The following is a 14039-nucleotide window of genomic DNA, read 5'->3' as shown; positions in this document are numbered from 1 at the left end:
AAGTTGTTAGGAATACAGATATTGTGTAATGGCTGGAATATATCAAGACAAGGGCTCCGCACGTGGAATCAGAATGTTAGAATTCTCATTCTTCGCATGATCTCAGGGTAGGCACGGTTCAAGCAAACTATAAACTTGAGTTGCTGATGCGGTGCTGTAACATAGCACTGCAGGTTTGGTGTCAGGTGAATAAAAAATAAACAGCCTAACACTAGTTATAATAAAGACAACTACTTTACCTTAATTCTGCCAGAAGCTTAAAATATCAAGTGTCTAACTTGATGGCAGTTACCCCTCACTCGAATACAAAAATGCATTCACAAACATTGATGTTTGTCTTGATGTTTTTTCCGTAACTGTCTTTGTCACATAAATGTCCTTTAAAGCTGAATTATACTCTGTCTGTAGTATGTATGTAGTACAGATTTTTCTAGTATGAAAATAAGCGTACTTGATACGATTACTAATGTGTTAGACTTTATCAGTTTTGCATTTATTTCAAAGTATTCATCTGTTTGAAAGTAGTATCATTGTAGACAATCAGTATTTGTACTTTATGTGCTGGCATTACATAATTTTATCCACCTTTCCTAAAACCATGGCAGTTGTACCATGGCATTTCTCACTTTTTCAGGGATTCATGAGGAATATCCATAAATGTAACCACTCCAGTATTAATGTAAAGCATGTGAAAAGGTTTATATTTCTATGTTAAATAAAGGAAGCAACATCAGGCGTGGTAAACTGCTTTTCACAAGAATGGTTTCTGTTTCGCTAGGCAGAGAGGAAGTTGTGGTGAGCAAGCTCAAACTCAAGTGTTTCACAGCTCCTTTTTAGCTGCATGGAAAGTTTTTACTCATATTCTTTCTTACTTATTTATTGCACCCATTACATGGAAAGAAAAAGACAGAGTGCGTCATGATTTACTAGACCCCCGCATTCTCTCTCTTCATACACTTCCATCCACTCAGAGAGAGAGATAATGAAAAGAACTTGTTTTGATCACATCTGGTGAAGGACTGTGACTGGAGTGTTAATATGCACACAGGTGTATCCCCTGTGTAGGGTCATATAGAAGCAAGCTGGATTGGAACATAATACCAGAAAAAGAGCTTGTGCCACTGGATGTGGACAGGTCAAATCTGCTTCAAATGCTTGAAAGAAGTTGATTATTTGATCCTGATGAGCAGGTGAGATTATAATTATTTTTCATTTCATTACAAGGTTTTCACTAGTAATTTGTGTGTATGTCTGAGTTTGTGGTTGTGTCCATTTTTTGAGAGATAGATGGTTGTTGTAATAAAAAAAATATATAAAATGTTATATAAAAGTTATATAAAAATAATATAAACAAGTTACATGCTTAAAATTCAAAGATCATCTATATACAAAATGAATAAACCTCCAATAGGTAGATTTCCACTGGGCTCCAGTGTAGTCAAACAGAAAGACAAGTTTCTATATGAGTCATGCTGCTGTCAATCAGTGCAGACTGAACATAATCAAATCCTCTATTTTAAGCACTAAAATCTTTAACTAATTACAGCAAAAGAACATTTTGTATGTTCCAAAAGGAATTCTTGTACGTCATAATGAATTACAGAATTATTACTGCCATACATTTCCATCCTTTTAATGACCAACAGCTTTTTTACTTTCTTATTTTAAATATGATGAATACTGACACATTCATCATACTGAAAGTTCAATAAAAAAAGACTGGAAGACTAGTCTTCCTCGTGAACATTAGACTAATAGTAGAATGTTGATGGATGACTTCACTTCAAAATCTCCCTGTCTGTTGTTTAACAGTACATTAACTAAAGTATGTTCTAGAACAGAATTTCTTAGTCTCAGTTCGGGACATTTCCACAGTTCGTTTCATACTGACCAGATTAGTATTTTCTGTGGAGTAACAGGCCTGAATCAACTCATCAGCTAGTAATTAGGTGTTCCATAAGCTGAATAGCTTTAATAACCAGGCTTTGTCCATTTTCATACAAAGAATATGAGAAAAATGCATACCTTTTTTCTAAGTTTTGTCTTCATTTAAAACTACTGGCACCATGTAAAACACCATGTAAAATGTTTTGTGGTCCGCATAACTTTTAAGATAGAAGTTATGATATTTTAAAGTAAAAAAAATAAGACAATCATATTTAGAGAAATAATTGCATTTATTCAAGGTTCTGTTTTATCAGGAGGCAACAGAGAACAATTTAAGAGATTTCAAACAATTTATTACTGTATTTTTTACTCCTGCAACACTTTTAGATGTTGTCGTATAAATATTCCATTGTCACACATACATATTGCATCATTTTTAAAAGTTATAAATAGTAAGGTGCTAATACCTCTAACTATACACAAATATTGGCACTATTCGTAAACATGAGCAAATTGTGTCGGGGGGAAAAAATATTCTTTAATGTGTTGTTACATCCCAATCATAGGCTCAGGTCTAGCTGGTGGGAGGGACAGTAACTGAAGGATGGAGGAACACAATAAAGGGGTACAGAGACCAGTATAAAGCAGCTAAAGTTTTAACAGTTTAATTATACAGACAAATAAACAACACAAGTTATGTTAAAAATAACAGGGTACACATATTGTAAGGGTAAGTTATAATGGTACTGGCAAGCAGGAGGGGATGACAGAGCAAAGGAAAGAAATAAACAAAACAGATCTAGTCTAAACTAAGAGATAAACGTCTCTACTACAACATACAGGGAGTGGTACCTGCATCTAATCTAGTGTGTTTAGACAATCATACTGATGTGAATGTACCTGCCCCTCATCCCTGGAGAAAAGCCCCAGTACAGTCAGACTAAAGATAGCTAGAAAAGGACTAAGAGAGACCAGACAAGACAGTCAAGAGTTGAGACACAGGTCACATGACAAACTCTGGCAGACTGATTTTAAAGTTCAAGCTCCACCTCTTTGGGCTCAAATCTGCAGGCTGATTGGCCAAATGCTGTCCGGGAAGTGATAGTGATAGATGCCCCTATGAGGAAGAAAGACATGGAGGGGAGAAAAAGCAAATGCACACATGCACAGAAGCTGACACTTAACAGTGTATTCTTTCAATTTTTCATTCTACATGTGAAGAAAAACAGAAAGAAGACAACATCTGCTGTCAAGAACTGACAAACGCAGCTGCCTACGGTTTTCCAGACGTTGGAACTTTCAGTGGGTGTCTGTGGTCAGAGCAGATCAAAGCAGATATTTTTTCACGATGAACACCAGAGGTGTGATTGGTGTAGACACAAACAGCCATGCGTAAAAAGGACCTCATCCCCACTGTGAAAGATGGTGATTAGTCTTTGATATTGTATGGACATTTTTCTTCCAAATGCCCTGGAGAACTTGTTTGGAAACACATTATCATGGACTCCATCAGGTACCAGCAGATGCTAAATGAAAACCTGACTGCCTCAAAAAGGAAGCTTAAAATTGGTCATGTTTGGATCTTTGAGCAAGACGGTGATCCAAAGGACACCCTTAAAATCAACACCTTGATCACAGCAGTCCCTTGACCTAAACCCCTTAGAAAACCTGTGAGAGAAGCTGAAGAGGAGCACGAAACTGAAGGATCTGGAGAGATTCTTAATGGAGGAATGGTTTTAGTTGCCTTGCCATGTGTTCTCCAGCCTTATTAAGCATTACAGGAGAAGACTGAGTGCTGTTGTCTTTGCAAAAAGAGGCTCCACAAAGATGAATATTTATTTCATAAGAATATGTAGGTTTTTTCTTTCAGTCGTCGCACTTTGAATAAAGGTTACATTTTTGTAAGAAAGATCAAAAGGATCTTTACTCATGTTCACTACAGGTGCCAATATTTGTGGAGGGCACTGTACACCAGTTGGTTAGCCTGCTACAGACAATGCATACTCACAGTGTTTACACTGGAATTGATAGATATGTGTACACGAGGAAAGTCATTTAAAAATCTGATCTTATAGTTGCCACAGTGTTATGAGGCAGGTGAGTTTATGACCTTAGGACATACACACAAATACACAGAGATCGTTCTTCCTTGCACATGTTTTTCTTGAACACTTAAACTTGTATTTATTTGAATGAGATCCTGTCTTTTTTTCACTGAAATGAAACTGTAGGAAAACAGCAATGTGACAGCAATGGCAATACTAACAGGCTAGCCTGATAACCGGTGCTTTGGTTCACTTGTGTAAAAAGAAACATCAAAAATATCAACAAAATTGTGTTTATACTTTGGTTTAGTCCTCTTCAATAGCATCTTTACTGAAGCTCCAGTTGTTTGAAACTCAATTATATCACTAATAGTGGGTATTTGTGATACAGTTGTCAAGCTATTTTATAGCTTTTGCATAATTTTCAGTTAATGAGTGTCAGCAATGTTTTATCTCATTTCATTTTTGTGTTCTGTGAGCTTTCCTGTGGTGATGGATGACTGAAGGTGCATGGCTTGTGTGTCACCTGTGTACTTTAGTAAATCAGGGAGGGTAAGTTTACCATTGAAGAGTTTCTAAAGAGTCCAGGTGTTAAATATTATAAAGTTAAATATCAAGGGAAATGTATATTATACATTTTTATAATTGACACATTAACATTTTTTGTTTGTTTGTTTTTTGAATAACCTCACTGAATGGTAAGATTTGTAATATATTTTCAGTGTAAGATCAAGCATTAAAAATCAGTGACATTTTTTTTTTAAATGTTTTTTTTAAAGAAATGTGTTCATTCTCTTTTAAAAATTCAAACTTTTCAAAATATTGGTCAAAAGAGAGTTAATAACTATGAAAAATGTAATTAAAATTAACATTAACAAAATGAACAAGTCCCATTAGACTAAAGACTGAAATTTATTTATTTTCTAGATTTCTTTCTCTTTTTTCATTTCTGCTGGCTTTTCATTTCATTCTACTTATTATAGTATTTCCCTCTTAAATATAAACATAATTCTATAGTTGCAGTTAATAGCTTATCTCAAATGCCTTCAATTTGTGGTGTTATAAAAACAACTCACAGTAACTAACCATAAAAATTAAGTTATATGAGTGTCAGGTTTACCTGTGATCATTTATGTCATTTGTTTTTGGGAATAATTAAGACATAAACTATAAGACATTTCATTAGTTTAGACTTGAATCATCCCTATGGCCTGATTGTCATCAGAACAATGCAAAGATTTTGTTTCACACTGGTAACATGTAAGCAGCAAGTCATGAAGAAATTGTGAACAAATTCTTCACAGGTCAGAGTAAAATATAAACTACACAAACGATAAATATCAATATCAACATATATAAAGGAAACTTACAAATCAACCATCTCTATTATAAAAGACATGCATACAAATTTCAGTGGAACAGTTTTAACAGCTAATATGAACTTTGAATACACTTGCTTACTCATCCATGAAATAGAATTGTGCCTTCTATATAAATCAGTCTAGAATTTTATGTTCCCAGTAAGAAAGTCATGAAAGAGCAGTCCCTTGTGCATATCAATGACTGTAACAACTTTTGATTGACAAATTCTTATGTCACAAAAGTTATCTTTTAAGGTTTGCTGCACTATTAATATTATTTCTTGCTGTTTTTGAAGGTAGAGGATGGCTGCAACCGTGAACGAGACATACAACAACACTTGTGTGAGCATTGAAATCAGTCCAATTAGTGATCTGCTAATGAGCATCTACATTATTGCTTTGGTCCTGGGCCTCATTTTCAATCTGCTCACTGCTTGGCCCATTGTCCAGCAGATCCGTAGCAAGAATGTGCTAGGGGTTTACCTCCTCAGCCTTTCTGTGTCTGATCTGCTCTATATCCTTACCATGCCTCTGTGGATCTATTACTACCACCATGACCATAAATGGACTCTTGGTCAGGGCATGTGCAGGCTCGCTGGTTTCTTCTATTACTCCAACATGTACATTAGTATCTACCTCCTGTGCTGCATCTCCATTGATCGTTGCTTGGTGGTCACCTTCCCCCTAAAGGTCAAATCCTTTCGTCATTGCAAATATGCTTGGCTTATCTGTGGTCTCATTTACATCTTTGTTATGAGCCTACACACTGTGGTTTTGTACACAGATAAGAATGACCTGATGGACTCCCAGAAGCACTGTTATGAGACCTATCCCATGACTGAGCATGTAGCTTTTTTCAACTTCTTGCGAGTAGGTATTGGTTTTCTCCTACCACTGCTAGTCCTAGCAGTCTGCTACTGGCAGATCCTGAGCAAGGTACAGAAAAGCACAGGGGTGGATAAGCAAGGCAAACGCAAAGTCAAGCTGCTGTCAGTGGGAGTCATTGCCATCTTCTCCATCTGCTTTGCCCCCTACCACATTCTCTTACTGGCACGGTCAATTGCTTTTAATAGAATGGACAAGAAGGCTTACTGCACCTTTGAGCAAGCACAGCACTTTACCTTCTCCTGCACTTTGGCCTTGTCCAGTCTCAACAGCATAATGGACCCATTGCTTTACGTACTGGTCAGTAATGTGATAAGGGAAGACATGTGGCTGTGTTGGAGAAACAGGCAGACCTGTGGGGAGATGAAGTGTTTGCCATTTTAAAATGGAAAGCTTTGGAAACTGAGACCTTTAAACAACTGTGATCTGATTCTGTGTCCAGTCATGTACATTCTAAGCCACTGTAATATTTAAAAGGACAGACATGTCAGTGTGTCCATGTGAGAATCAAAGATATATTTCTAAGTTGCATTTATGGTACTGTGTTTATTTTCTGTTGAATGTCTAACTTGGGCATGGCCCAAGTGTTGTGAAATAGTTTTTCAATTTATCATACTTCATTTTTATGTCACTAGAGCAATGATGGTTTGCATACAAGTGTTTGTGTGTTCATATTCTGAACCTTCACTGAAATTATTTTTTGAAATTATTTTTCTGTGCAACCTACTTCTTATGAACTTCTCCCTTCTTCATATATGAGCACATTGAGCATATTTAACATTCAGTAAAGTGTCTTGGCTTCTACAGTTATTCATCTACTGTTGTCATTATGTTTGGAGGTAAGATTGTGTCACTGCCATGAGCTCTATTAGAACCTTGTGCTAGAGAGGTACTCAATCCCCACCACAAATGAACATCAAAGGCATATTCTTACAGGTGTAAATTCCTGTGTCTGTCATCCCTACTAATATTATGTTTATATTGGTATTATGCAAATTTAGACTGAAGGATGGAGAGAAAAACATTGGATCTCACAGAATGATTTGCCCTTGAGATGTGAGTTGACTGAGATGTAAAGATTATACCCGAAGAACTATCTTACGGTAACAAAGTGCTATGGTCAGAAATGTATTTAATTTGAAGGAAGCAGTATAATTTCAGAGTGAGGCTAGTGAATTTACAAATGAGTGGACACCAGTATTCCATTGTGGCTAAAATAGCAGGGGTATCTAGAAAAAAACATAAGCCCATATGACCCAAAGGTGCAGTGATGACGTGGAGCAATTGGCACTGGAGTCTTACTAATTGCTGTCAGTCACGTTACACAGTGCCTCTTATGTGGATGTTCTCTGATCCTGTCTGTATTTCTGCTAGCCAGAGTGGTAATTCAGTTTCCAGGACATAGTTATAATCTGGCTGAATTGGCAGATATCCAAATGTGCAGCAATGGGTTGCAGCTTTGAAAGCACGGTTAGTACTGTAAATTGGGTTAATGATTGTATTCGTTTGTGTTGGCTTATGGGCCTATATAGGTACTTTAATGTTTGTACTTTTGTTAGTAGGGGCGTTCACTGGGCATCTAAAGGTCTGGGGCTCAGCCCAGTTTATTGTAGAATTTTGTTGATGTCCTCCCCTAGAATTTTTTTATTAACATGTAAAATGTGCAGTTGATACTTTCTTAATTAATATGATGATTTACAAATCAACAAAATATGGAGCAATTCAGCAATGTTTATTGGGTATTATAAACAAATAGTTGACAACAAATAGTTGACAGATAAATGCTGTATCATGAGCATCTCATTCCTCACAATATCATTATGAATTCTCTTTCATTCTGTGCTTGTGGTGTATCATTCCAAAAATGTGTGTGTGTGTGTCACACATATCAGTATCAGGGGATAGCTTGTTGCTGTGTGTGTACTGTTTGCGTACCTTATTGGTGAAATGCTCAAATTCCTCTGGCATGTGAGACCCTTTATCTTTAGTCATGTGCTTTGTGTATTATTTGATTGTATTATTTTCTCTGTATAATAAACACACCTGAGTAAAAAAGGGCAAGCCCAAAATATAAGGTTTTTACTGATGGTCAAAAAAAGTACATTTTTTGCCATTTTGGGCTTGGCCTATTTTTCTGCCTGGGAGTGTAGCACTTATAATAAATTGAAAGATCTTTTCATGCACTGTTGGAAACAAGTCATTTTTCAAAGGAGAACATAAATCCCAACAAAGATGCACATACAACAACTATGACAACAAGTAATATTTTACTCTGTAGGAAGAAATGGGGGACACAATAACTGGGTTTAGAACAAACCATACACAATTATGCACAATGACAGTATCAACAAAAAGAGAAAATAACAGGATCTTATCTTCCTTCAGATGTGTGTTCATCTCCGAAAGTCATTTTGAGACTACACAGTGAGATTCTACTGCTAATTTCTCATTCCTGCTCTATGTGTGGGTAGCCTTGTCTCATGGTTTTTTAAGATTAAGATTAAGTGACCCTTATTAGTCCCACAATGGGGAAATTTCACCTCCACATTTAACCCATCTGTGAAGTAAAACATCACATGCACACTACTGAGCACACTTGTCCAGAGCGGTGGGCAGCCCTATCCGCAGCACCCAGGGAGCAGTTGGTGGTTAGGTGCCTTGCTCAAGGCCGCCTCAGTCACATACTGTCGGCACTGGGGATCGAACTGACAACCTTCCGATCACAGGGCCGGTTCCCTAACCTCCAGTAGGGAACTGCCCCAGTAGCGTGAATGCATTAACCTTATATTATGCCAATTTTACACTTCTAGTGGCCTGTCAGAATGAGGGATTGATTCTCACAGCTCACAAAAGGAAATGACAAAGACACATAATAGCACTACAAACACCCTCTTGTTCCCAATAGATAACAGATAAAGCATCACGTACTGTTCACCATGTGCCAAACAGAATGGCTACTGAACATGTTCACAGCTTAGGCAATTGTGTTGGTAACCTTTAACAGAAACTGAAGCTATCAGTACTGGACACAGGGAAATATATACAGTCTTTTCATTCTAGATTACACAGCTTTGTTGAGAGTTGTTGAACATCTGTGTGAGTAAAACTGTAAGAGATAATGAAATAATAAGTAATAATAAGTAATGACTTTTACAGGAGCAGGGATTTTCAGGAGAATAGAAACAAAAGACTAAGAGGACCAGAGATATTCTGTACCTCTCACTCACAGGTGATGTATAAGGGGACATGGTTCAATATTAAGTTACTGAGTTTCATGCTAATTTAATTGGCTAAGAAGACAGAATAAACATCCACTTGACACCAACATGGGCAGAGACCAGCTAGCAAGAAGGAGAGAAATGTTTGAGGGGAAAAAAATGAGGCAAAAGAGGCATCAGGAAGGAGTATCAACATTTAGTTATGGTTTGGTACAATCCTGATGAAGTGCAGGCAGAAACTGATGGTTAGAGTCCTCCCACTGACAAGCAACATTACAAACAAGAGAAGAGTTTATTTTAAAAACAGCAAAAAACAAACAGGTTTTTAACATGTAAGGAAGAATGCTTGACTAACTGTTAATAATCTTATGCCAACAAAGTTTTTTTTTTTTTTATCAGATGAGAACACTAAATGCTGGTGTGGGAACATATGTGAACCATATTATGCTTATTTTCTTATATCTGAATAACCAATGTGAGTGTATGGTACATCTTGTGTGGCTTTATAGAGGGCTGTCAGGATTAGGACTCCGGGCTGCATGGTTCTCTGAAATGAGAGTAAAGCAAGTGGCTGGGTTGCGAGAGACACAGTGTGACAACAGCTGACCCCTACTTGGCTTGCAAGGGCACAAGTAACCCTGCAGGTGAATGCGCACTTTGCTGTGCAGTGAGGCATAGATAAAAGGGTTGTAACAGGTTGAGCTCATGGCCACCAGGTGGCAGCTGACTTGCAGTACATTGACATAGTGCTTGTCCACGATGCGGAAGTCAGTGTCCAGGTCTAGCAGCAGGTTGAGTATCTGGAGTGGAAGCCAGCACAGGGCAAAGGCAAGCACAGAGGCCACCAGAAGGGAGAAGGTCTTGCGCCGCTGCCTGTTCCACTGGTGTTGTCTGTGAATAGGCTCTCCAGGAAGTGTATGTCTGTGGAGGTGCACACTGATGGCACAGTAGGAAATGCTGACAGACAAAAGTGGGATCATGTAGGAGGCCAGCAGGAAGAAGCAAGAATACAGCAGACGCTGCCTCTCTGCACCTAGCCAGAACTCCTCACACACCACTAGCTCCATGCCACTGAGCCGCAGGTCCACATAGCGCATGTGCAATGAAGGTGGAGCAGCTAAAACCAGTGAGATTGCCCAGACCCCCAGAGCCACAGCCCCACATCCCCATACTGAAATGCGTCTTCTGACAGGATATGCCACCACCACATAGCGGTCAATGGCAATGGCAGTAAGGGACAGCACAGAGACAAAGACAGTGGCACCTTGCAGGAGCGGTATAAGGTAACAGAGAGGCTGGCCAAAAGCCCAGCCACGTGAGTCAAAGGCATAAGAGGCAGTGAGAGGAACACAGCTCAAACACATCAGCAAGTCTCCAGCAGCCAAGTTGCCAATGAAGAAATTGGTGGCATTGTGAAGCTTCTTGTCAGCTAGAATGCAGGCAAGCAGGAAACTATTTCCTACACCAGCTACCACAACAACTACTGAGTACAGCGGCAGAAAAAGAGGCTTGAAGCGCAGAAGAAGCTGAGTGCCAGAGAACTTCTCTAGAGGGTCTGTCCGATTGGAAGCCTGAGTAGTCCCATTGAAGCCCTCCAGAACTTGTCCGAGTAGAGTATCCATTTTAACCTGCAAAAAATGACATGACATATGTTAACTGACAAATGGCCTGAAACACCACTCACACACACAAACTTAACAAATGATCAGAATTCAACTAAGGATGTAAAGGAGATGCTGTTGCCATGGACTTATTGAAAGCTTTTAGCATCTGCCTCTCTTTCTTCCCTCTTTTTAAATTAAAAGCAGAAAGGTTGCTTCTCTACCCTGGAAAATAAAACTGTTAAATTTGTTACTAGTGTTATTAATGAGAATTAGTGAGAATTTTCATTTAAAAAGAATGTAAACAGTAAGATAATGTCAGCAGTAAAATAAATGCTATATATTTCTGAAGTTACTTTTTTTTCCAAGAATTTCCCCATGACTATCTTCAGCATCATTCCATCCTAAGCTCTGGGATGTGGATTGAAAAGCAGAATGTTCAAATTACGCTGTTGATTTCTTGTATGTCACAGACACACACAACATAATAAATCAAATTACACCAGGTGCTACACTGCCACTTAGAACACAATGTCTTGGCTTTCTGTGATTTTAGACTGAGAGTGTGATGAAACACAAATACATGTCCTTTAAATACATGCCTCACAGGAAAAACAAGCTCTCCGGAGAGCAGCACAATTTAAACAGATGGTGGGGAATGAGAGGTTGTGGACACTAATGTGAGGATATATGAGCATTTACAGATGTAATGTTGTTATATAATATAATAATAAATAATAATAAATATAATGTTGATGCTTGTGTGAGAGAGGCTGAATGAGGTATGTATGTGTGTGTGTGTGTGTATGTGTACCTGTGAGCTGGATCCTCAGAAAGCCATAGATCTTCTGTGTTCAGTCAGTTTTGCTTGCTTCCACATTTCCACGATTTTAGTCCATAAATTTGCTTCCAATTGTCTCAGTCCAGCAGTCAGAGATGTGTGCCTGAGCAGTGTCTCCTCGTTCAAATGTTGTGAAAGACGTGCTGACCACCAGCCTCTCAGTACGTATTGGGGGTGGGGGGGGGGGGGGGTGGGGGGGATTGTCACACCCACAGCAAGACCTAAGCTTCAGAGAGAGGGAGCCTGCGGAAGCTTCTTTGTTCCTAGACCACCACTCATTTTACACCCCGTCTTCCTCCCTATTAACTGTTTTGTCATGTAATTTCTAGCAAACTGCTTATAATCAAATTATTTTTTGTGTTTTTGCAAAATGTTTTATAGCATTTAAGAATAATGATATTTATTCTGAAATTTGCAGAATAAATTGGAGGTCAGCAACAGAAAAAAGTGTGAAAACAATATAAAATACAGCTTGTGCAAATGACAGGCTAGATCAAAGACTTTAGAATTCTAATTGTTGAAGTTGACAAGAGAGGAAATAGAATTAAAAGTTGCAAAAACAAAATCAAAAAGTCGGACCTTGGAATGTACAATGTAAGTATCATGGCAAGCTGTAAGTAGTGAGGATGGAAATCGATTGCCTACATTCTAGAGATCAGCAAGCTAGACTGGACTGGATTAGAACACTTCCAATCAGAAGAAAACACATGAATACATCTACTAATGGGGTCATGAACAACAAAGAAGAAATAGAATGGCTTTTGTCATCAACAAGAATGTGAACAAAACAATGATTGGATACAGTGGTGTGAATGATCAACTGATGTCAATCCGATTTCATGTACAACCAGTCAACATTAGTCATCCAGCTGTATGCTCCAACAATGGACTCAAGTAATGAAGAAATTGAAAATTTTGTGTTCAGACTCAGACTGGAGACTGAATTGCTAAGATCTGAAACAAGAAGGAGGGGAATACAGTTGGACAAGATGGACAAGCCTTGTAAACAGGAATGAAACAGGTGAATGACTAATGATCTTTGGTGAGTACAATGACTTTTTAATCACTCATGTTTTTCAAGCGACCAAAACGATGTCTGTACACATGGACAATCAAACTATCAGCCTTCCAAAATATGACTTGAAGAACATAACATTTGTCTTGAAAGAAAACATCATGAATTCATTTCAAATTGTAATGTCAGGGAGCGAGGAGGTGGTCGCATATGCAGAAATAAGTGACTTTTATTGTGGGCAAATCCAAAATCAGGGTCATAATGGTCCAAAGTCAGATGGCCAACATGGATAGATTTAAGTCAGACATGATAAACATGGAAACATTGAACCAACATATAAACACAACCAGAACAGTTCGAACAACAATTGAAACAACAGTACAAAGACCAGCCACTAGACAGGGGAAAACACAGGCTTTAAATACATGAGGAACAGGCGGGAACACAGGTGGAAGCAATCAGGGGTGGAATCACGAAATGAGGGGGCTGGACTGAAAAAACAAAACACAACACGAATACATGGACAGGACTGGGAGGGGCCAGTCGTGACACAAATGCTGGATATAACCAGAACCAGAGGAGATATGGTCATCAAAGAAGAATCTGAGAAAAATCTGGGATGCATGAAAAGTAGAAAGAAATTAAAGTTGATGAGAAATCCAATGAAGATGTAAAAAAGAGAAGCCAACATCAAGAAGGACAAGGAGAAATAAATAGAGAATTCCAGAGCCAAAAGAATCAATAATACTGCAATGTTTAGAAATAGAAAATAGAAATATTTCAAGATTCTGAAAAAGATTCAGTTAAAGTTATGATTCAATTAAAGTCCAAATTAGGCAAGCAAATATGGTAAAGAGCTCAGGGACTGGCAGATTAGAAAAGGTCAGTTGATATTTTAATACCAAAGAAAGGAGACAAGAAAGAGTGTGCAAACTATCACAAAATATCAGTGAGCAGTAAAATTATACTTAAGTTCATTCAACATAGACTAAGGCCTTACACTGAAAGAGAACTGTCAGATGTGCAGAGAACAAGAGATATCATTATTAATGTATGCTGGATTATTGAAAAAGGAGTTCAGCGTGTCTTTCACCTTAGCTGAATAAATCACTGACCAAATTAACTACTAATTTTACTAATTAACAACTAATTTAATAGTCAATTTGTTGGTGAAGGCTTGGGTTCT

General features: G+C 38.0%; 2 protein-coding genes across 6 annotated transcripts; one reads left to right on the top strand and one right to left on the bottom strand.

Moving 5' to 3' along the window:
• Nucleotides 1-857: 857 nt before the first annotated feature.
• On the top strand, nt 858-6988 carry gpr184 (G protein-coupled receptor 184). Of its 5 annotated transcripts, none has more exons than XM_037546411.1 (3): nt 858-1190; nt 4412-4484; nt 5590-6988. In XM_037546411.1, exon 3 carries the CDS (start codon nt 5597-5599, stop codon nt 6560-6562), a length of 966 nt encoding a protein of 321 aa, XP_037402308.1. In that variant the 5' UTR covers nt 858-1190; nt 4412-4484; nt 5590-5596; the 3' UTR covers nt 6563-6988. The 5 variants fall into 5 exon arrangements, with proteins under 5 accessions (XP_037402308.1, XP_037402306.1, XP_017564389.1 ...); XM_037546409.1 differs by having other exon boundaries at nt 3117-4484; XM_017708900.2 differs by lacking the exon at nt 4412-4484 and adding an exon at nt 3109-3739.
• A 1847-nt stretch (nt 6989-8835) lies between these two features.
• si:dkey-202l22.3 (7 transmembrane receptor domain-containing protein) lies at nt 8836-11987 on the bottom strand. Its single transcript, XM_017708899.2, has 2 exons — nt 11812-11987; nt 8836-11024 (listed from the first exon to the last, which is right to left on the bottom strand). Exon 2 carries the CDS (start codon nt 11016-11018, stop codon nt 9900-9902), a length of 1119 nt encoding a protein of 372 aa, XP_017564388.1. The 5' UTR covers nt 11019-11024; nt 11812-11987; the 3' UTR covers nt 8836-9899.
• Nucleotides 11988-14039: the final 2052 nt, after the last annotated feature.

This window comes from Pygocentrus nattereri, chromosome 17 (genome assembly GCF_015220715.1).
Source record: "Pygocentrus nattereri isolate fPygNat1 chromosome 17, fPygNat1.pri, whole genome shotgun sequence".
NCBI lineage: Eukaryota > Metazoa > Chordata > Actinopteri > Characiformes > Serrasalmidae > Pygocentrus > Pygocentrus nattereri.
This window is presented reverse-complemented; position numbering and strand designations above follow the sequence as displayed.